At 40.0% G+C, this 24,512-nt stretch overlaps 1 protein-coding gene across 1 annotated transcript; it reads left to right on the top strand.

Annotated features, from left to right (window-relative positions):
* Nucleotides 1-2,116: 2,116 nt before the first annotated feature.
* Nucleotides 2,117-24,268, top strand: wnt7aa (wingless-type MMTV integration site family, member 7Aa). The gene is made up of 4 exons (XM_059944109.1): nucleotides 2,117-2,283; nucleotides 3,791-4,017; nucleotides 6,594-6,865; nucleotides 21,934-24,268. Exons 1-4 carry the CDS (start codon nucleotides 2,213-2,215, stop codon nucleotides 22,411-22,413), a joined length of 1,050 nt encoding a protein of 349 aa, XP_059800092.1. The 5' UTR covers nucleotides 2,117-2,212; the 3' UTR covers nucleotides 22,414-24,268.
* The last annotated feature ends 244 nt before the right edge of the window (nucleotides 24,269-24,512 follow it).

Genomic DNA, 24,512 nt, shown 5'->3' with positions numbered 1-24,512 from the left:
ATAGTGTTCTGTAAGAAAAGCAACAAGCACTGGGCAATCAGTGACGAAGAACAAATTGCGCCGGAGAACACAAGCACGGGCAGACTTAACCATCCTAATGTGGGGTCCTGCTGCTTGAAAAGGGTGAAACCGCTGCTCTCGGTGTCTGTTCAATGAGTAACCGTGGTGATTTAGATCTGACGTGGGCAGGGCAGCACGAAGAGGAGAATCAGAACTTGATAGCTCATTAGTAATAAGTTATAAATTCACTTGCACACAAAACGCTGGAGGAACTTAGCAGGCCAGGCAGCATCTCTGGAAAAGAGTAAACAGTAAACGTATGGGGTTGCGACGCTTCATCAGCACTGAAGTTTCTTCCGCATTTTCTATTGTTCTGATTTCCAGCACCTGCAGATTTTCTCTTGTTTATAAATACACTTATCCATGTCATATTATCCATGGCTCCCTATCCGGCGGTATGTTTAATATAGGTTGTAATTTTGGTGTAATATCATGATAAGCGTTTTTAAATGCACGAGGATTGTTATAGTAATAGAAGATTAGCTCTAACAATCTCATCACCCCAATACAAAGCTCTGATTGTGAATTCTAAACTACCAGGAGTAACAGGAACAAATTGTCTATCCAAATAATCCCTAGTTCTTCCATCTCACATGTTACTCGGTCGGGAATGATCAGTTGCTATCGGGTTTGGCCACACCACACTAATTTGTCAGGAATAAACCATCTTTACAAACTGCGGCCAGTGCAGAGCGTGGCCTGAACGACCCGGCCCAAACAGGGGAATTGAAAATGCAGGCTTGGCTGTTGCATTCTGAGGATTTCTAACGATTTTATTTAGCTAACGTTTATTTCCTCTTTATTGATTTTAGCTAATCACATATAAACAAAATAAGAGTTTGTAATTTCTGTAAACATTTCGCCCTCAACTGTAGTCAGTTTGATTGCCAAGAGTCCCGATTATGGAACAGATTAAGTATATTTTATTTTGTCTGATGAACTTGAATGGGATAATTGGTCCAAAACAACCGAATTCTTTGGGCGTTTGAACTGGGTTGAATTGCTGCCCAGCAGTTCGAGCCCTTTCCTATTCAGGGCACTTCGTGCTTTTTAAACTTATATGGCGGTCACCATCTTCCAGACTGTCCTTCATGACAGCTCCGCGTACAGTTTGCCTGGCTGTTGAATGAGTGATCAGTCCATTCAGGCGGACAATATTTGTAAGAGCATTACCGGCTGGGTGACAGAAATGTAGAGGGGCAATTTATTAATCCAGGCCCAAAATGTGAAGTGAGGTTGGGGGAGGGGATTTAGAAAACTATAAAAGAAAAGACTCAACTCGGAGTTAGAGGGCGGCGTGCGGGGCGGTTCAGCCACACAAATGCCTCAGTCCCCCTTCTTTGAAAATCACACAGTATGAGGAAATCTTTACTTCATAAACTCCTCCTCGGTAGCACTAAGATCTTGCGGCAAACAACTATAAAATCCATGTGATAAGTAGTCAATGGTTGTTTATCTAGGGGAAAGCTCTCTTCGAAAAGAGAGATAAAGCTGACAGATCACCACACCAGCGCTCAATGGCGTGCACGATGCATGAAAGTATCTTATTATTGCCCAGGTCCGACTGTCCGACCCAAATCATCAAAACAAAGAGTTCATGTTAAGTTCCCAATCTTATCTAAATTATGAGTGCAGAATAATCAGGAGGAAATTCATTGAGTCTTGTTTACACTTAGTTTCGTTTTTAAAAATAAATGGAAACTTATTAGAATTCCGCACGACCTTCGTTGGCAAATCCCTCACCCCCCCCTCCCCACCCGAAAAAAAAGGTGTGTGTGTCTAATCAAAAGGTATTTTGTGGGTCTGCTGCGTTTACCCAACGAACACGCCCAAATAGATTAGATAGATATATAGAACCCGGGGGAAGATCCAGGTCTCATTGTGGCGAACGCCTGCGATCTCTAACCCAGCCTCCCATTTCAATTTGGAAACGTGTGACATGCATACAGATGATGGATAATCTGTAACGAAAAGAAAGAGTGCGGGATATCAATTCTCCACTGGGATTTACAATTTACGGCGTTTTTTTACTTTGCACTGTGACTGAGTTCACGAGGGTTGGCTTGTCTCTGAATACCTTGGACTGTCTCTACCCGGACTCCAATCAGCACGAGAGGAATCGCAGCCCACCGCACTGAAATACTCCTCAGACATGAACCGAAAAACCAGGCGCTGGCTCTTTCACATTTTCCTCTGCGTGGGAATCGTGTATCTTAAAATAGGGTAAGTGGCTTTCGGTGAAAGTTTGCCTCGCCCAGACGTGTCAGTGGTTTTCACGGCGAGCTTTGCCTGTTTGTTTATAATAACAATGTCTGCAATGTGATTGGGATGGTTAACTCCTTAACATTATCAGGCAGAGTTTCGCTTGCCTAATGCTCGTAAACTGCAAGTGAATGTGGCGGAGAATGGGCGGCGAGGGGGAGGGTGCCCATTCCATTTTAAATGAATGAAATCATATTTGTGCAAATCTACATATAAATTAAGCGCTAAAATGCAGCAGTAAAAACCGATGGACCCCTGTGTTGTTGAACTGCCGAAGGACAAAACCTTATCATTTTGTACTACAGAAGGTCAAAATAGACCAGTACACTGTGTACCGTGTCCCAGATTCCATTCTGGGCTCAAACTTCTTTTAAGGTGTTCTAGTTTATATGATGTATTAGAAAGGAGAAATCGCAAGCACAATAAAGTTGGAATAGCTGGCGGGATCCCTCGCCTTTCTGGAATACATTAATGCTCATGGTCATAGATAACCAGGAAAGGCTGTGGCTTTGCTAAAGTTCTCGTTTCCGCTGGTGGCTGAACCACCACTGAGACCCGGTGCCAGCGGCAGGACAGGGGGCTGGCGGTCGTTTCCACAGCTGCCGGTGCCATTGTTCAATCAGTACCTGCAGATGAGAATCTTCTGCCACCCAGACTGAAGCAAACCACTTTCTTCATGGGGTTCATCTGCGCTCCTCGAGCGGCGCAGACTCCAAAAACTATTTGCTTAAGTAAGGGTTAAAGAGTGAATATATCAAACAAATATCACAACTGTCCCAGTACAATCAACTGGCCTGTACCAATTAATCAACAACTTGTTTTACATTCAATACGTTGACAGGTACCTAGGAACGTTTTAAAGTTTCATTTGTATGGTGGTGAGTCAGGTTATTTTCAACCATGTTGCAGGTCTTAACTTCTTGGTGTTCGGTGGGCTATCTAAGGTGCCTTTAGTATACGGCTATGTTATCAGAGAATGTACATTTCAGTATATTTTTGTACACACTTTCCATAATCTCTGTGATTGCATTGGTTCGCCCTTTGATTGAGTGTCGGCACAGTTACCATTCCAAAAATGAATGGGCACTCCAAGGTACGCTAGTTTCGGCTACAGACCCAAGTTCAATTTCTCCAGAACATGGCCGGTTAAATCCTAACAAGCCCTGTTGTGGGAACAAGAGGTTAGAAAGGTGGATTTGAAAGTCAATATTCGCGCTGCCCGGAATTATCTAATTCTTGCGAAGTTCAGTTTAGATCGCGATCAGACACTGTGTGCTATCCAAATCTACAGGAACCAATGAAAATGGGGGGGGGGGGGAACTTTACAATGACATTATGCAAATATACCGGGAAAATGCCAAGGGTTTTGAAAGATTCTGTTGTATTTGTGATCTGGAATAGGTGTCTGGAGTTAATAAATATCTGCCGTGTTGCTTTGTCATTAAATGTGTGCTCATATTTGCCACAGCGGATTTTCATCGGTGGTGGCGCTGGGAGCGAACATTATCTGCAGCAAGATTCCGGGATTGGCGCCCCGTCAGCGGGCGATCTGTCAGAGTCGCCCCGATGCCATCATCGTAATTGGAGAAGGGGCTCAGATGGGGATCAACGAGTGTCAATTCCAGTTCCGATATGGTCGCTGGAACTGCTCTGCACTTGGCGAAAGAACCGTCTTTGGCAAGGAGCTCAGAGTGGGTACGTTACGATATGTAAAATCAGCCATTGAATCAATCAGTCACTGTCTGATATAAGACCATTGTCGTGTGAATAGAACTTGTGTCAAATACACAGACAAGACTCCTGAAAAAATATCTCACCACTTTCGTTACTTCGGTCAATTTTGATACCCGGAGCCGGTCAAGGAACCCCAATCTAAAGTCTGAGGGAAACAGAGAGAAAAAATAAATTGCATTTAGAATTTTGAGCAAAACATCATCATTTCAGTTTATTACAAATTTGAACAAGCCTGGACCCACAGATATGTAATTGTCACTGTAACAGTGTCTGTTCAAGTGCAACACGCACACAGTTCTGGAGGGACTCAGCGGGACCCCGGGAAGAGAGTTTCGCCCGAGACCTACGGCCTGGCCCGCCGAGTTCAGCCAGCACTTTTGTGCGTGTTGCTTTGGTTTTAAAGCGTTGCAGATTTTCTTCTGTTCAAGTGACCAGCAGAGGAACTGGCAAAGCGTTAACTTGCCGTTGTTCTCTTTTTGATAGGAAATCACACATTCCTGCATTTTGTGGGATCCCATTCTGGGTTTTGTGAAATCAAAACAATGGAAAGCTTATTTCCAAGTTTACATCCTACAGGTGAACATCTAAGTTGCTTTGATGGTCCATAAATAGTGCCTCTTTCTTCAGTCACTTTAACCAAGTTCATTCAAACAGCAGGCCTACTCCCCTATCCTTGGCTGTGATTCAACAGAACTCAGTTGTTTCTTGGTTACAGCACACACAGGTTATCAGTCATTTTCGCTGGGGCAGTTTATTAAAATCATTGTCAGACTTCAGAGTTCTCCACAGTAACAGAATATTTGTTCTTTGAAACACCTGGTGATTATTGACTTTTGGGTTCAAAATGCACTGAACTTATCAAATTTGACTTCAAAGAAGTCAAGGTATAACATTTGCTACTGTCCTTAACCTATTCAACTGAGCAAGCCATCATCCGGCAGCCATTATTTCAGTTTGCATGACTTATCTTGTATTTTAATTTGCCAAATCAAGAGTACAGTTGTAAATCACTTGGCCGGTTCCTATATATCTATTTTATCCCCATACATTTTATGCATCTGTGCAAATGTTTCTGATCTCATTGGCATCGGTTCAAACAGCAAAGCAGCAAAGTGTACCATTGCTCATAGTTATTTCCTACTGAAGATGGAATTCATTCAGAATGTAGAAAAGGTAGTGGCACGAACAATAACACAACAGAGAAATATTTTCCAATCATTCAGATCCTGCGGCATTATACAACACTAACCACAGAGGTTATTGCTCTGGGGAAGACTTCCGAGACACCCCCCCAGCTTCCTCCTAAATCCGGTTCTGTCATCTCTGACATTCCTTCTAGAATTCATGCCTTTAGAATTTTATTGAGATGTGAAGTATGTGGATAAAATACATTTGTGCCAACCGAGTCTGAAGTCAGTAATCGAGGCCACACCGTGACATTAGAACTTTGTTGATAAATGTGTAACCCATCTAATGTGCCAAGGGTATAAGGCTGTAGAACGTGACCTTTAGAAGATCAGAAAAGAGATCTTTACAGAAGGAAGATGCAGTAAATGTAAGAAGCCATGGTTGACAGGGAGATATAGTACTGTGCAGAGGTCTTGGGCACCCTAGCCTATATATGTGTGCCAAAGACTTTTGCTCAGTACTGAATTTGTCAATGCAGAATGAAGAGCAAGTTTACAAGAGCTAAAGATGATGGGAGTGGCGAGAGTCTAGTGCCCTGGAAGGGGGGTGGGACATGCGGCAGAGAAGGAGTGCCAGGGATGGAGGAGGGGGATATGTGTGCAGATACACTTAGCCCTGAGACACTAGGCAAGGTAATTTGATAATTTAATTCCAAACAATTGGTTTATTGATCATTACAGAATGTCTTTGTGCTGCTTCCCACTCCCTCCCCTCCTCTCCCTTCCCCTTTTCCCAACTGTGATTCCCCTCTCCCTGCCCCCTTCCTGCTCTCAGTACGGAAACCCATATCAGAATCAGGTTTATCATCACTCACTTATGTTATGACATTTATTTTTGTGACGGCAGTACAGTGCAATACATAAAATTACCCTAGCTGTATATATGTGCCTAAGAATTTTGCAAAGTAGTGTCAATGCCAGACATAGCCTATCGAATTGGACTGTATACTCTCTGCCTAATGCATATGCAATAACCATAAAGCTAAGGCAAAAATATAATCCTGAATCCATTTTAGACATGAAATAAATGTCAGTTTCTTGAAACCATTTGCCACTAGCATAATTAAAGTTCTTTAATTACTTTGATAAATGCAAAATTGTTCTGCATTATGTGCAATATCACATAACTTATTAAGTCAGTTTGAATTCAGCAGACATCAAGCAAACTGTGATTTTAATTTGATATATTTATGGAGGTTTAATGATTTCTCCTCTGCCAAGTTTTATTTCATAGAGTAAAACTTGGCACATTATATTACTGTACAATCTGAATGTAAAAATTAAAATGCTATTATTATTATCACAGGTCTATTAGCAAGTTAATAATTGTACCCAATCTCTTGATTTCAGGAAGCAGAGAAGCAGCCTTCACTTATGCTATTATTGCTGCTGGAGTTGCTCATGCAATCACTGCAGCATGCACCCAGGGGAACCTGAGTGACTGTGGCTGTGATAAAGAAAAGCAGGGTCACTACAATCAGGAAGAAGGCTGGAAATGGGGAGGCTGCTCTGCAGACATCAGATATGGAATAGGATTCTCCAAAGTCTTTGTAGATGCAAGAGAAATCAAGCAGAACGCCAGGACACTTATGAACCTGCACAACAATGAGGCAGGGCGAAAGGTAAGAATGATAGCCGTCCACCTTAAATGGACATCGTTACTCTACGGCGTTTGCTTTGTTAGGGTGCCACGGTGGTGTAGTGGGTAGCGCGGCACTGTAACAGCTTGGGGTTTCGGAATTCAGAGTTCAGTTCTGCCTTGCTCTGTAAGAAGTTTGTACATCTATCGGTGAGCACATGGGTTTCCTCCGGGTGCTCCGGTTTCCTCCCACATTCCAAAGATGTACCAGTTAGTAGGTTAATTGGTCATTGTAAATAGTCCTGTGATTAGCCTAGGGTTCAATAGGTGGGTTGCTAGGCAATGTGGCTCATTGGCTGGAGGGGCCTGCTCTGTGCTGTACCTCAAAATAATAAAATAAATATCTAAATGACTGATTTATAAGAATTAATTAAGTAGTGAAATAATTGGTTACAGAATTTTGGTATCTCCCAAATATCACAATTAATGACATAGCATATGCAAAGCCCCATTATCCAAAGTAAACACTTTTTACTAAATTGATACACATAGTGCCATTTTAAAAAATACCTTTTACTGTAGTTTGGAATTCTGGTACACATCTGTTCCTTGTGCTTCAAGGAGTGGATGGCATAATTAATTACAACCAATCATACAGGGCAAAGACAACGTTAAAGATGATTTATTACTGAATGCATTGCGGATAACCTGAAGTTGCTGTGGATATTTTTCGATACTTATTATTATATTTCCTTGTTGTAACATAGATAGCATAGGATAGAAAGTATTTTAAGATGAAGATAACATATCATCATATATGTGTAGTGTAATGATTTTTATCTTAGATTACAAAAAAAGTACTTAGGAGTTGAACTTCTAAGGTAGTTTCTGTTCTTTGAAATTCCACAATGTTGTCAGATTTGCGTTATTAGGTTTGGGTGGGGTGACTGGATATGGAGTGCCTGTTACTACTTCAAACATTGCTTACAAATCAGTATAATTTCTCCAGATGGCATTAGGCTGGCAACCAAGCTGAGAAGGTAGAGTGATGCCAAGTAATGTGGTTGCTCTTCACTGACAGCAGTTGGCTTTACAATCCTTTATTCCTTGTGTTTCACCAGTCTGAGAAACGTATAAATACCAACGGCCACTCATACCAGTGGTGCCTTTGTCTTGTACTGGGCTTGTAGGCATTCATACTCAAGGTACTGAAATAATAATTCTTTAAATAAAGTGCCGATTCACAGATTAAAAAGAAAATTTTATGTCAAAATACATTTTAGACTAAGTAGTTATTACTTTGTAAGTATATAGTAATGCAAATTTCATGCAATCTTCATATATACTACCATCATCAGAGAAGAAAAATCAACAATAATTTCATATTTGGGAGTGGGAGGAATTAGCAGTGACTTTCATTTCATCACAGTGATATATAATACAAGTGGAACTTTGATGAATTGGTATGTAAACATGTTGAATATATAAAAGTCACATAACTTATAAGTGTGATATTTGAGAGCAAACACCTTACAAAAATTCAAGGTAGTTACTTTGGCAATTGATAGCATGTTACTTAATATTAGATCAAAGAAAAAAATGTTTATCCATCATTCCATATCCTCAGCCATAACAATCATGATTTCTAACTAAGTATATCATAACCCATTATTTCAACATTTTCACCTTAAAATAGTTAAAATTAAGTTGTGAGAGGCTTAAGGAGCTATGGTCTCACCTTTCTTTGATCACATAATTTGCTTCCAAATCTACTTCAATATCACAACAGTAATAACCATATAACCATATAATAATTACAGCATGGATACAGGCCATCTTGGCCCTTCTAGTCTGTGCCAAACGCTTACTCTCACCTAGTCACACCTACCTGTACTCAGCCCATAACCCTCCATTCCTTTCCTATCCATATACCTATCCAAATTTTCTAAATGACAAAATCAAACCTGCCTCTACCACTTCTACTGGAAGCTCGTTCCACATAGCTACCACTCTCTGAGTGAAGAAATTCCCCCTCATGTTACCCCTAAACTTTTGCCCCTTAACTCTCAATTCATGTCCTCTTGTTTGAATCTCCCCTACTCTCAATGGAAAAAGCCTATCCACGTCAACTCTATCTATCCCCCTCATAATTTTCAATACCTCTATCAAGTCTCCCCTCAACCTTCTACGCTTCAAAGAATAAAGACCTAACTTGTTCAACCTAATGATACTTGCTTTTCAAACAGTATTGTTTTTGAGGAAATGACATACCAAATATACACTGCAAAAAATGTTTAAGTCCTAATATCTTCAGTACAGTTTTGTATGACAATTATTCAACTTAAGGCAAAACTTTGTTCAGGAAATGACTGAAATAATAAGTATAGTTAGTGAACTGATATTGATGAAGGGAAGATAAAATGAAATAAGCCCCTGCTATTCCAAATCTCACTAAAATATAATGTTAGCTCATTAATTTAACAGGTGAAACTAAACTGGAAAGCTCATGATTACTTGATGATGCAAAACATTGAAAAATAATTAAAGATTCAGTCAAATAGCAAAAGAAATTAAACAGATACAAGTGTCAAAATCTTTCATGGCATGCGAATAATTAAAGTGCATTCATATTCAAATGAGCTAGCTAGAAGGGAGGACACAACCTTGGATTGATGATTAATTTAGCACATAGTCATTGTATCAACAAATAATTGGAATGCTGAGTTCTTGTTCCAATTTAGCAGAGATTAATTCTGAGTTTGTCCACTGGAGTAATCTCTGGTCAGGCTGCACTCTGAATCCCACATTCAGTTTGAATCATTGAGATGCAGGGGAATCATTCAAACCATGAACATGACACACAGACTAGGGCCATGAAGCTGACTTGTCTCATCAGCGTGTTTCTGGCAGGGGAGCATTCATTGGCCACCCTTAATCCATGAGAAAGTGATAGCGATGGTACTTCTGCCGTGCTGTTACATAGAAAGAAAAGATGAGAAAAAAAACTAAAGTCTAGCCTTTAAAGAAAGCAAAACACTGAGCTTTCTAAAATGTACTTACTACAACTGCAGTAATTAGATTGCAGAATTATTTCAAAATAAATGAAGTGTGCTGTCTATGGGCCATGCGTACAATGGTTACAAAAAGTTAGGAAAAACCTATGCAAATTAAGAATGTTGGATATACAGAGAGGGAAGGATAATGAAAGAAAAATAGTTAGAACAGTCAGAACACTTAGATGTTGTGATTTGGAGAGCATAGCATTCCAAAGGTGAAAGAAATCTATGAAAGAATTTATCTCCCTCATCTGTTTCCATGTTTATAACCATATAACAATTACAGCATGGAAACAGGCCATCTCGGCCCTTCTAGTCCATGCCGAATGTTTACTCTCACCTAGTCACACCTACCTGCAGTCAGTCCATAACTCTCCATTCCTTTCCTGTCCATATACCTATCCAATTTTATTTTAAATGACAATATCGAATCTGCCTCTACCACTCTACTGGAAGCTCATTCCACACAGCTACCACTCTCTGAGTAAAGAAATTCCCCCTTGTGTTACCCTTAAATTTTTGCCCCCTAACTCTCAACTCAAACTGTTTAATGTAACTGTGAGAAAATACAACAATGGATCCACGGTAATTTTGCCCTGAAGCTACAACAAGTTACAGTAACATACTTTAATCCTAATTTGTTAAAAATACCCCAATTTACAAGGAGTTTACGAGGATGACCACATGGAAAATTATAACATGCTGCTTTGATGGGAAAGTTGTTTCTTCAGTGTTACTTTCATCTCTGGTATACTTGGGTCTATAATCCATATGTCCGTATTTATTTTATGAAATCTAATAGTGCTAAATTAATGTATTCATCCTGAAACCCCTATTCATCCAAATACATTATAGAAATCAATGCTTTAAGACAGGGTTAAGGATAAATGTTTAGACTTTTGTACACTCCAGCCATATATTTGTTTGGATGCAATGCTGGTATTTTGCTGATGGTAGAAGATTGTGGGCCCCTGGACATTTTACCCATCCAGGCAAGAAACTGGCTCTGGGCCTTATGGTGTCTGCAATTGATCAGAATTGTGTGGTACGTTTATACTGCATGTGACCCATTGCATCTACCCCTTCAGAATCCAGTTAGCCAAGATTGACAGGGTTTTATGATATATATATGAGCTTGGTTGCCTTCTTGGATTCTGCTGCATCATTCACTAATGAGCAGCTTCTGCATCTCGTCTATTTCTCTGTCAATATTCAGTAGCTTCTGGCCATTCAAGTTTCTGCCAGGTTTTCTGCGTTCTGTACAATGTGATGTTGGATATTGTACAGAAGGTGAAGATCTGTCTGTTGGGCATCTTTAGGCTTTGGAGGCAATCATTTTTATTGATGTCTTTCTTGGTGCTGCTAACTAAGAGCTAACAAGACAGAAGAGAAGGCTAGTAGAGGCAAGAAACAACTTCAATAAAGTTTATGAACTTGAAGAATACTTTCATAGTCGGATAACATTATGTAGAATGGGATGACTTTACAGGATGTCAAATGAAGAATGGACTGTTAAGGAAATAGTGTGCTCTGATTTCCTATCTCATATGGTAATTATTCATATTGATTCCTGATGATGATGTCTGAAATTTGAAGTATTTTGGCCTGTGATTTTCACTAACATGTTAATTACACAACCTCTTGTCCTAGATATCACAATAGCCAGCAGTATTAAAAATACAGTTATTCCTTTGTTCCTAAAATACACAGGTACTGTGTCCTTAAAAATATCCATCTACAATCTCGCTGTCCAATTTGTAATTCTTAAACAAACTGTCTCTGAGATTCATTCAGCCTCTTTCACTATTCCTTTGGAATTTCTTCAATCAGATTTCCAACCCTTAGTCTTATTAAAGTTAGATATTAAAAAAAGAAACTTTGATGAACCCTGGCAAGAGGGAACTGTCTCTCTCTGTCCTCCTAAATCTATAATCTCTGATCAATCTGCTCTTTCTCGGAGGCGACTGTAATAATAAGAGAACGACGACTTTCCTGATTACCTCATCTTTCAACTTTGAGCATAATTATCCAAACTTTCCTTTCATTTCCTTGCTGTTACATTAGATTCTGAACTAATGTTCTGACCTCATTGTCCTCCCCATCCTAAAGACTGATTATTTCCATCTCTATAAGATGCTTTTATCCTCATTAATCTGTATTCTTGCCCAGTTATGTTGTTCACATATTAGCCTGTTCTTGCTGATCTACTCTATATAGGTCTTTTATCCTCTCTAGCCTTGATCTCAAATTCTAATTATTGTCCTTCCATTGCCTCATTCCCCAAAATCTCTGGAACACAATCTTTATATCTAGAGGAGCATGAGCTTTCCATTCCTTTTAACTCTAGTATGGTACCTATCCTTCTCTCTTTGTGCCAAGACAGGTAGCCATTTCTTAGCTATCTCGCCTCCACGACCAAATATCCTTTCTAACGCCTCCCACATCAACCCACCGTTGTCATCTTGACAATTTTTCTTTGATAGAACTTCTGTCATCTCTTCTAATTTTCTAATATCTTCTTGTTCAACTCAGTCTTCATTCCTCCACCCCCTCACCCCCCACCTATGAAGTGCGTAGGTGTTTTCTGCTCGGAAAGGTAAATATCTACATGAGATGTTGCTGAGAAATTGCTGTTGCTTTAGTTGTATCCATGGATTTTTACCAATTCATAGGAATTTTTAAAAAAATATTGAGGCCCCTGAATTATTGTGCATGAATATGGATGGACTGCACCTGGACGAGGCAGAAGAGATGAGGGATACATTCATTTTTATCGTGCTTACCTTTCTCACTATTGATGTGGGTAAGTTTCATCTTGTGCGCAGCTGTATATACATAGCAGATGGGTAATTGTTTTGTCTAAATGGGAGCAAGTTTGGGACTAAATTCCTGTCTCAAATGACAAGCAGAGAAAGAATCTTACTTGATGGAGGGGAGGTGGTTAAAGAGCTGACTTCCTGCCTCTTCCTGAGCTGAGGTTTTCTGATTGGCTTATAAAGTACAAGGTACAATTAAAAGAAACCAGAATGACATTATTGTTTGTCTTTGCCATTTTTATACTTTAGTTGTGTTTTATAATGACATTGACAATAATTCTTGCATCAGAGGATTTTCCATAATGTTGTCCTTTCAGAGTATGTTGCTATTGGTTGCTTAGCGATCCTTTGTATTATTAAGGTCATTGGTTTGTGGCAATAGTTTTGCAACATATGAGGATATTGGCAATACTTTTAGAAATACCTTCTACAAGTAAGTAAGAGATACTAGGTTTCAATTTTCCTCTCCAATTAGGATTCTAATTTTGTATGATTGTAGGCTCTGGGCCTGTGCTCGAATGAATTCAGGAGAATGGCAGGGGCGGCCTCAATAGAAAGGATGTTTCCTATGGTGGGGGAGTATAAGACCAGAGGATGTCCAATTAGGATGGAGATGAGGGACTTCTATAGCCAGATAGTGGTGAATCTGTGGAATTCATTGCCATAGGCAGCTGTGGAGGTCAAGTCTATGCATATTTAAGAAGAGTTTGCTAGGTTTTTGATTAGTCAGGGGATGAGCGGATACAAGGGAAAGGCAGGAGATTGGGGCTGAGAGGAAAAATGGATCAGCCATAACGAAATGGTGGAGCAGACATGATGGACCGAATGGCACAATTCTGCTCCTATATCTTATGGTCTTATTTCAGGAATTATGCCCCACAACCAATCAGACAGTCAATCATGCATTAATAAATGTCAAAAGAATGCTTTACAATGTGACACAATGCTATAGTACTTACAAAAGTGTTGCTTGGTGAAATTGTTCCATATTATAAGCAAGTAGGAGTATGGAGTGGCAGAGGATGAGGTGGAGTGATAATATGTCAGAGCACTGGGAGGGGAGGGATCCAAAAAATTTGATAAAGTAGGGAGTTATGAGGAAGGTGTGGGAAATAGGAGAGTTACGGGACCATTGGTGAAAATGATACTCCTTTGATGTTGGGGCCCTGATACTGGACTCAGGGGATTATGAATACTCAGCTAGCAGTGTTTAACAGGGAGATAGGAGGCACAGATGGGAGAGGTAGTTTGGAACCCCAAGGTTCATTTTCAAAAATGGCTGTTGTTTGTATTCTAGAAAGGGAATTTAGAAGGAGAGATGATGTTGAAAATAAATGGCTGTAAGACATTCAATGCCAGGATCTAAAAACTGGTTTTATCCTCAGAAACAGCAATTTCTACTTACAAAGTGACCCAAAACACCAAGCACGGGCATACTATTGTTCTAACAACTGATGATAAACCATTGAAAAAGTCATTAAGCCAAGCAATCAAAGACTTTTCTGAAGAGATGGGTTAGAAAGAGGAATGAAGAAGAGGTAGAAGAAGAATTCCAAACAGAGTTTCTTGTCATTGGAAATATCTTTGTCAGTGATGGAGCACTTCAGAAAAAAATTGGGGCTGCTTATGCCAAGTCATTGGGTATATTTAAGGCAGAGGTTGATAGATTCTTGATTGGTCAGGACATGAATGGATACGGGGAGAAGGAAGGAGATTGGGGCTGAGAGGGAAACTGGATCAGCCATGAAGAAATGGTGGAGCAGACTTGAAGGCCAAATGGCCTAATTCTGCTCTGTTATCATGATCTAAATATTAATGTCTTCAGTAATGCTCTTTTTCTCCATGAATGAGCTGAAAAAGTTATGGATATTAAAGGGGGTGCTGAACTCAATCGAGGCTTAATAAATAAAGAGCACCTTTCAGTAAATAATGGGAGAATCACCGTGTGCAAGCATGGCTAAAGTAAAAGATGATACTTGTGTGGCAAAACCATCGTGGGCAATTCTAATTTCAAATAAGTAATAGTTAACCTGCAATAAATGATGGTAAAATCACAGAAGATATTGAAAGTGCAGTGACCGGAACCCACAGCAAACGATGAATCCACAGAAAACACTACAATATCAGCAAATGATGGTAACGTTGCTGCAAATTATATCAAAAGCTGTGGTAAAAGTACTAAAATAGTAAGGTAATTAATAATAGTGCTGTAAATGACATTGGCAATAAATAACATAAAACTGCTTTAAATGATTTTAAGCCTGGCATAATTTAGTAAATAGTCATTATACAGACTATTTGTAATGAGTTAGGAAAAATCATACTTAAGAAAAAATGAAGGGAATTATAGTAAATTTCAAGAAAAAAATAAAGTTTATTAGATAACAGTAAAATATTAAAGGACACTGTAGATATGACTGGAGTTCAGCATGTGACAGAGAGTGACGGACATATATTCTGTACACAGATACGTTATTGAGCATTACAACAGCTTGTCACAAGACTGTTATAGTGTCAGAAGGAGGATATGGTGGGCGAGGAGATGAAGAGATGTTGAGGACCTTTGGACCCTGGGGGATTCCAAAGCAGGTGGCACACGAGATGGTGCTGCACTGCTTGTCATCTTCCCAGTTCCTTAGAATTGGAGAAGTCCCAGCTGATGGGAAAGCAGTAAATGTGACATACCTATTTGAGAAACGAGAGGGGAAATGGGAAATTAGAGGCAGGGTAGATTAAAGTGGATCAGTGGACAAAAAAAAAGGTCCAGGAAATAAATGCCAAACAAGAGAAAATCTGCAGATGCTGGAAATTCAAGCACCACACATGAAAATGCTGGAGGAACTCAGCGGGCCAGGCAGCATCTATGGTAAAAAAAAGTTCAGGCGACGGTTCAGCCCAAAACGTCGACTGTACTTTTTTTCCATAGATGCTGCCTGGCCTGCTGAGTCCCTCCAGCATTTTGTGTGTGTTCCAGGGAGTAAATGGGTCATTTTCAAGTTGAGAAACTAACGGGTGGGATGACTCAGCAACTGGTGCTCAGGCTCAGCCATTGAGTCTACATTAACAGCTGAGATAAAGGGACCTAATGTTACGCATTCAAATGGATAGATGAGAATGCAAGTTGTGAGCAAAAAGCTGAAGCCTATAATATTCAGTCACACAGTCCTGGAGAAAATGAAGTGTCATGCAGTTGGAAAAAGGTTTTATGTAGATTAGATTGCTTTAGTGAAGTTGACAAGCTTCCACTAAATTGTGACAACAATAACTTCACTTTCCAGCAAGATGTTGAGCCACATTGATCTTTAAAAAAAGGCTACCATTGTCATTCACAGACTAACCCGCTTTTACTCATGATTTTTCCCTGTGCTCCGTTAAAGACACATTCACATTCATTTGCTTCTTGGCATTCTGGAGGCTGCCTGCTCTTAATACTGAGCCTTCCCTTATTCCCATTTCTGCTTTTAGAGAATATTTGCCATGGTCATCTCCCTGTGTCACTACTCTCAATGCTGGGAGACTTAGAAGTACCACAGGATATCAGGCTCTGGAACAACATGGAAGGTAGTGCGCAAGGACTTGTCAGGAAGGTCTTATCTAACCAGGATCTGCATGGACGCATGCCAAGATGTAGTTTATTTGAGAGGCAATGTCTGTGCAGACTTTGCTCCAACAAGTCCATCCCCCTTGAGATCTGTGGTTTTGTTTCCTCAGATAAAGGTTCACCTAAGAGTTGGCTCTGTTCTGACAGGTGAAGCCAAAAACACTATCACTTTCTGGATCAGTCCTGGCCGCTGATTCTGATCTATGCTCAATTTCACTGACTTCTGCCAGCCATTTTTTTAAGGAGGTCACATCTTCTTTCATGTGGCCCCAGTGCCTCATATCCCGTGGTTCCTCTAATGACTTCAATCTTTCAGCCGTAAGAGTGATAACATCAGGGAAATAACCATGGCAAGTATTTTCTAAATGCAGAAATGAGAATAAAGGAGGTATCAAGAAGAGAGGATTTCAGATCCCTTTATTTTGGACGAGAGGCTAAACCAGAGAGCTGGAGCAGGTAAGGGACTTGTCAGTATCAGTGCTTTTGCAATGTACAGCAATCACTGATTAAACCATGCTCCCTTAACAACTGCGAGGAATACACTTATTCAATATGCAGGTTGTGGCTGACCAGAGTGACATCCTCATGATCGATTCACATGCTTTGGCTCCTTTATTCTAAGGTAGCCACAGTTCTCACACTTCAAAAGTTATACTGCTCAAGCACTCGGCGAGTTTGGGGATTAGGAGAAATATTTTCCTCTATGACATCCACAAATGAGTGATATTGAAAATGCCACCACCACAAGGAGCTTGATGAAGATCGCTACTGGCCTCCTCAATATGAGATTATGCTGTTTCCATGATTGTGGGGATTTGCTTTCGTATCCACTAGCCTTAATACCCTGCTTTATGATTACCCTTTACTTATTCCAAAATTTAACTAGCCAGTGCAGCCAACGTCTTCAGACAATCCTTGCCTGATGACGTACAACCAGTGGAGAAGCTGGGAGTGGACGGGAGAAGTAACAGGTTCAGGAAAATGAGGATGAAAGCTGTCCACATCATCGCTTTCAACACTAGGTGTGCAACGGTAAGGATGCAGTGCGGAGCTCCAACCTGAAAGTACTGGGAGAAGGTTTCGCTGAGGAAAAAGTATGCATATGCTAACTGTCTTCATTTAATAGATTGCAGATTCTGCACATTATTCATCCTCATTCACAAACTCCCTAAAACTGAACCTGAATTGAATTGAATGGAACCTGATGTAGGATTATAGAGGCAATCCCTTAGTGCAATGCTGGGGAATCCCAGTAAGATAGTGGCTTGACTCTGTGTGGATCTCTGCAAAAGCAGAATGACACATTGCATCCACTAATTAGCAAGTCTGAGACTAATAGTAGCTGAACATAAATAATTCCAAAGGAGTCCGTCGATGACAGCGTTGGAGATAGGCAGAAACATATTGATCTAGAGCAGGCATGGGCAAACTACGGCCCGCAGGCCATATGCGGCCCGTTAAGTTTTTTAATCCGGCCCGCAGAACTTGATGAAATTATATTAATAAACCTTGTTAACGTTTTTTCCCCGCAATTCTGGCGTTTTCCCAATAGATGACGCACTCTATATACATTGACCTTTGTTGAGGTGCAGCGTATTACTCCACATTTGCGCTTTACTTTGTGAGCTTGTGGCGACCCATTTCCTGGCACATCCGAACCGGCTCACAATTAGCCAGCTTTCCGGCTAAGGGAGATAGCCTGCGGGGATTTGCGAGCACAGAGCTCCGCATATTGGCGCGCTCTCACTGTTCTGCCATTGTGCGGGTCGTCGTTGAGTTTTGGCACGGGGACAATTGAATAAGAAGGAGCAGGACAAGTAGACCTGCATCTCCTACCATTTTTGAAATAAAGACAGTCAGGAGGAGAGTGATGATGATAATATCTTGAAGGATAACAGAATTTTCAGTGCTTTAAAATAATAACTGTTACTATTAAAAAAAAGCTGTATTTTATTCATTTAATTTTCAGTGTTTTAAAAGTCATTTCAATAAATAGCTAAATACCATGGGACTTCAAAGACAGATATTTTGTTGTAATGCATTTGTTCATTTTCAATTGAAATTAAAGCACATGCTTTCTACATATCCCATGATATTTTATTTTCTCTTATGAGGTGTATTACCAAAACACTCCGTCCATCTGCTCCTAGTCCGGCCCCCCTGTCAAATTTTAGAACCCTTTGTGGCCCTCAAGTCAAAAAGTTTGCCCACCCCTGATCTAGAGTTTACAGTCATTAATGAGTAACACATGCTCAATGCTCAACACTCATCACTGTTTTCATTTTGAAAATGATTTATTTCACGTGAGGAATTGAGGGTTCCGTTCCTTACATTAACTTCCTATGTGTCAACAGGACCTCCCTTTTGCACTCTGATGGTAACAATGGGTAAGAATAGTTGCTTCCCACAAAATTGATTCAAAGACCTTGATGGTGCCCCCACACCCCAGAGAGGAGTCAGATTTCAAAGTTGCTAGAAGCTCTCAGACAAAAATTATTCAAATTATTCAAACAATAAAAGGTTTTTACAATTAAAGATCTTTAAAGGAAATCTATTAAAATATAATGAATGCTCACAAAGTTTTGCATGTGGAGAGCATTCTATTGGTTGCCTCACTGTCTGATATGGAGGGGCCGCAGCACAACGACCAGGAAAAGCTGCCGTAAGTCGTGAACTCAGCCGGGTCCATCACGGGCACTGGCCCCCGCAGCATCCAGGACACTTTCAAAAGCTGATGCCTCAGAAGGTCAACATCCATCACTAAGGACGCCCATCACCCAGGACATACCCTCTTCTCATTGCTACCATCAAGGAGGAAGTACAGGAGCCTGAAGACACACACTCAGTGTTTCAGGAAAAGCTTCTTCCCGTCCACCATCAGATTTCTGAATGGACAATGAATCCATGAACACTATCTCAGTATTTCTATTCCTCTCTTTTTGGACTACTTATTTAATTTAATTTTCTTCTTTATATTGTATATACTTATTGTAATTTATAGTTTTATTATTATGTATTTCAATGTACAGTTGCCACAAAATAACAAGTTACACAACATACTCTATGCCAGTGATGTTAAACTTGATTCAGATTCAATATTCAGTAGCTTTTAATGAGATCTTCCCCTCATTCTTCTAAGCTCCAGCCAGAACAGTCCCAGGGCCACCTCCAGATATATTAACTCTTTCATTCCCAGCATCATTCTCGTAAACTTCTTCAGGACCCTCTCCAATGCCAGCATATCCTTTCTCAGATAAGGGGCCTAAAACTGCTCAGAATACTCTAGATGTGTTGACTAATGTGTTATAAAGCCTCAACATTATATCCTTGCTGTTATATTCTAGTCCTCTCAAAATGAATGCTGATATGCATTTGCCCTCTTTGCTACTGATTCAACCTACAAGTTACCATCTTGGGAATCTGCAATAGGATTCCCATTCCCTTTGCGACCCTGATTTCTGTATCCACTCCCTGTTTGGAAGACAATCTACACCTTTATTCCTTCTGTGTTAGCATAAAAGGCTACAAGCCAAGCGCTGGAAGATGGGATTAACGCGGAGGAGTTCCCACTGGTCACTGTGGACTTAGTGTGCAGAATAGCCTGTTTCACATTGTATGAACTTGAACTCAAAACTCGGGAAGTCTGAGAAGTATAGAATAAAAAGAAGAGGAGAGCTGGGAACGGAGGTACATGATGTCACCATAACAGTGGCAGGAGAGTAGTTAGTAAAGATGGAAAGACTGCAGAACAATAAACAATATGAGACTTTGATGTAAGATATGCATTGATTTGCTGATAGCACAGATATAATGCGTGAGTGTATAAATACTGACATCAATATGTTATGCTCACCATCCACCTAATATCCAAGGCTGGAGAAGGTATTTACTTTTCCTACTTAGAAATGGATTAAACATTCCCAGTATGTGGAAAAATCTTCAGTAAATGATTTTGGGCTAGAAATGACTCAACATGTAACAACTAGACTTCTGTGGCACTGCACAAGAAAGCCATATTTGCTTTAATTGAAGCTGCATGACTGTGGTGCTCCAGAACATGCATGTAGGTAATTAGAATCAAATCGTGATTCTTAACTTGTGCACGCAGTTGGCTAAATGCACATTTGCCTCCACTGAAGCACTGCTCAAGCTGCTCACGGCAGATTTGCCCTCAAATGTAGAATACGTGGCAAGATCTGGCACGACACACCTTAAAAAAAATGAACCAGCACCCTGCTGCTAACTTGACATTTGCAGCAAATGGCCCCCTCACAACTCCCTGTCTTCCATCGTCACCTTCACCACCCAGGAAGTAAAAACATTTGACAAAACAGTGCCAGAGGAAGGAAGAGGCGCTTTGCTGCCAGACTCCCTTGCAGTTTCCTAGGTACAGATACGCTCTCAATAAAAACAGCACCCACCTGTATCCATGGCAACCTCATAAAAGTACACAAATGATTGACATGATTTATTTATTTATTGACATGCATCGTGGAATAAGCCCTTCAGGACCTTCACGCTGCAACGCCCAGTGATCCCCCAATTTAATCCAAGCCTAATCACGGAGCAGTTTACAGTGACTAATTGACATACCAATGGGTACGTCTTTGGACTCGGGGGGGGGGGGGAACCAGAGCACCTGGAGGAAGCACACGTGGTCACGGGGAGAACATACAAACTCCTGACAGGCAGTGGCGGGAATACACACAGCAAGATTTACACATAAACATATGCACAGAGGACTGTGTCAATATTTTCAAAAGTGCTGGCTGGCATGGATTTTTATCTGAAATCCAACTGATAAATGCAAACAGCAAATCGAACGACTAGTGCTTTGTACTTTGTTGAAAGAATATGTATTCATTGCAAACCTGCACTGGACCTAAATTGACATGATCTATTCCATAATCTATGCCTGGCTTCCAAATTGAGCCACCTATTATTGCAAAATAAGTTTAAGAATTGTAAGTTGCAGTCAGAAAGAATTGTCAGCTAATTAGAGCCAGAATTCAAAAGAGTCAGTTCCTAATTCACTGCCCGTAACAATATATGTTTATTTTCATCTTAGGGCTTACATGTAGCAGTAATTGAGTCATCAATTTTATCCTGAGTAGAACAAAGGCATCAACTAACACTAGCAAAAAGCTATCTGAAATGCTAGAACCTGGACTAAAATTGCTAATAGATATAAGTAATCATTGCACAGGATACTTTCATCAGCAGTCTATTAATGTTAATGCTGACATCCTGAATTTTCAGAGCAATTCAGCCTTTTCTGATACTTTAGCTACATTGTAAATGTTGAGTCCTTGAAGATTGACTGATTCTGGTAAACACGAGGAAATCTGCAGATGCTGGAAATTCAAACAACACACACAAAATGCTGGTGGAACACAGCAGGCCAGGCAGCATCTATAGGGAGAAGCACTGTCGATGTTTCGGGCCGAGACCCTTCGTCAGGATGGTATCTGATTCTGGTATCTAGTTTTCTGTGACAACATTGACTTATACTATCAGTCCTGCCAGTTTCCTGCATAACAGGAACATTTGAGATTCTTGTAAATTGGAGAAAGTACAAAAAGTCACTGATGTTTTTATTGTGCATTTGGTCATGTGTATTGTATTTGCTTCATTCCAGATCCTTGGAGAAAATATGAAATTGGAATGCAAGTGCCATGGGGTGTCTGGATCTTGCACCACTAAAACATGTTGGACAATGCTTCCCAAGTTCCGGGAACTGGGCTACATCCTGAAAGAGAAGTACAATGAAGCGGTTCAGGTCGAACCGGTAAGGACGCACCGAAACAAGCGGCCTGTCTTCTTGAAGATTAAAAAGCCACTTTCATACCGGAAACCTATGGTTACGGACTTGGTGTATATTGAGAAATCTCCTAACTACTGCGAAGAAGATCCAGTCACTGGAAGTGTTGGCACACAAGGGCGAATGTGTAACAAGACATCTTCGCAAAATAACAGTTGCGACTTGATGTGCTGCGGACGAGGATACAATACTCATCAGTATTCCAGAGTGTGGCAGTGCAATTGCAAGTTCCATTGGTGCTGCTACGTCAAATGCAACACCTGCAGTGAAAGAACAGAAGTGTATACATGTAAATGAATTTGAAACTTTTATAGGGAGGGGAGTCATACCTCCAAAGGAAATAATCCTACGTTTGCACATCATCTCAACCAAGTGGCTGTGAGTTTGCAAATATTGTCTCGCTCTCATTTAGAATGCAAAATGCTTGAGGATCCCTGTCCATTAATATTGCCAGATTCGCAGGCCCCTCTGGATTACAAAGAAATAAAGCACCTATTACCATCACCATAAATATATCAGACAGAATTTAAATACTTAAAAACCTATTTCAATTAGTCATCGAAATGAATCCAGATCTGAAAAGAAAGTGGCAAAAGTTAAGAGCTCACCAATAGCTTGGCTGCGGCATAAACCTTTAAATATGGACAATAAATAGGACAGGGTCAACAATGGCCCTATGAGAACTTCTGCTGAGAGTGTGGATTATGCAGATTAAGTTTCTGCATTTGTGAAAAGCTTCTGCTTGTCTTGCCTGTCTGGATCTCACAGGATTGGCTTCAGAAAGTATTACTGTTTTCAGCTTCCCTTAGACACCGATTTATCAGCTTTTTCTTTTCCATCACATTTTTTCACAGCCATTAAGAACACCATGGTGGACTAAGGGTGGGGTGGGGGTAGGGTGACTTGGACAGAACAACTGACTACACCATTAAATAAATAGTAATGACAATATTTAACAATATATATAGAAAAAAGGAAAACTAATATTAATTTATTTAAAAAGAACTCTACCTAACTTGGGACATTTCTACAGAGAAAGGTTTACTCTCTTTGTGAAATAATTTCTTTAGATGCAGCAAGAATTGGTTGTGTTTGGCTGTATATATTAGATTTTGCTGAGATATTTCTAATAGCTGTAATTGCGGGAGCATTCTGTGCTCTGCACCATTGGTTTTTACTGACAGAAGCAGGCATCTTTTGTAACTCTGCTGTTTGGCTGCTAGTTGTCTGGAACATCAAACTGGATGTGATCTTTTTAAACTCCGACAAACAAAAACTTGATTATTTTCCACTTTGAAATGTCAACTAATTATAAACCATTTGAATTAAAGTGAATTTGATACTCCAGACAAACCCCATCATATGGAAAAAGGAACCATAGGTTAAAAGAATATATTTTGTAAAAGACTATTTTTATATGAATATTTTATTTATACTGTTTCTGCTTGTATAACTCTATAACCAGTAGTTTTCTTAAAATATGCATAAAAGCTGTGATTGTTTGTAATAGATCTGAGAGAATTTAACAGCATTAAGATGGACTAGTTTATGGACAGAACAGCAGCTGGCTGGAGAAATTCAGTTTCAAATGGCAGATGCATCAAAATGCACAAATGAACTTTCTTAGATTAGGATGTGTGTGTACAAACTGGCTCATTATTGCATTTCAAACTGCAGAATATGCAAAACACGAACAGGGTATGTAGCATCAATTTTGTTAGTTGGCTTGAATTCATGATTGGTATTAACTGGATACTCATTTATCCCTTTCAGAGGGGAAAAAAAATGAAATTGGCTTCCCGCATGCATCAGTCATTAAAATGTGGGGTTATGACTAGCAAATGTGCTGTGTGTGCTTTGAGATAAAGCTCTATATTGTGGAAGTGTCAGATTGATTTTGTCATTAGCAGGCTTCAGACTGTGATTGTACAAACTAGAACTATACACAATGTCTGATTCACACAGATGACAGACAGAACTGTTATCTATAACAACAATGAAAAGTGGTCTATTTCTTTCATAAAGAATGCTGCGAGGTCAAGGAGGTTTCATTACCAAGAACACACTCAATGTTTGTAGTACTTTACATCACAGGTAAATCTTGTATATTTTTTAAGCTTTAAATTTTTAAACTAAATTATGTTAGAGCAGAGATGCATAAAAGTTGCTGCCCATTCAGCAGCTCAGAAACATAGAACACAATCCGGTCAGATTTTGTAAAATACACAAAGTGCTAGAGAAACTCAGCAGGTCAGACCGCGTCTATGGAAATGAAGAAATGGGCTTAAGAAGGGGCTCTGCCCGAAACGTCGACTGTTTATTCATTTCCATTGATGCTGCCTGACTTGCTGAGTTCCTCCAGCATTTTGTGTGTGTTGCTTTGGATTTCCAGCATC

This window comes from Hypanus sabinus, chromosome 19 (genome assembly GCF_030144855.1).
Source record: "Hypanus sabinus isolate sHypSab1 chromosome 19, sHypSab1.hap1, whole genome shotgun sequence".
NCBI classification, from domain to species: Eukaryota; Metazoa; Chordata; class Chondrichthyes; order Myliobatiformes; family Dasyatidae; genus Hypanus; species Hypanus sabinus.
The sequence above is the reverse complement of the archived record's forward strand: the minus strand, read 5'-3'. Positions and strand labels throughout refer to the sequence as shown.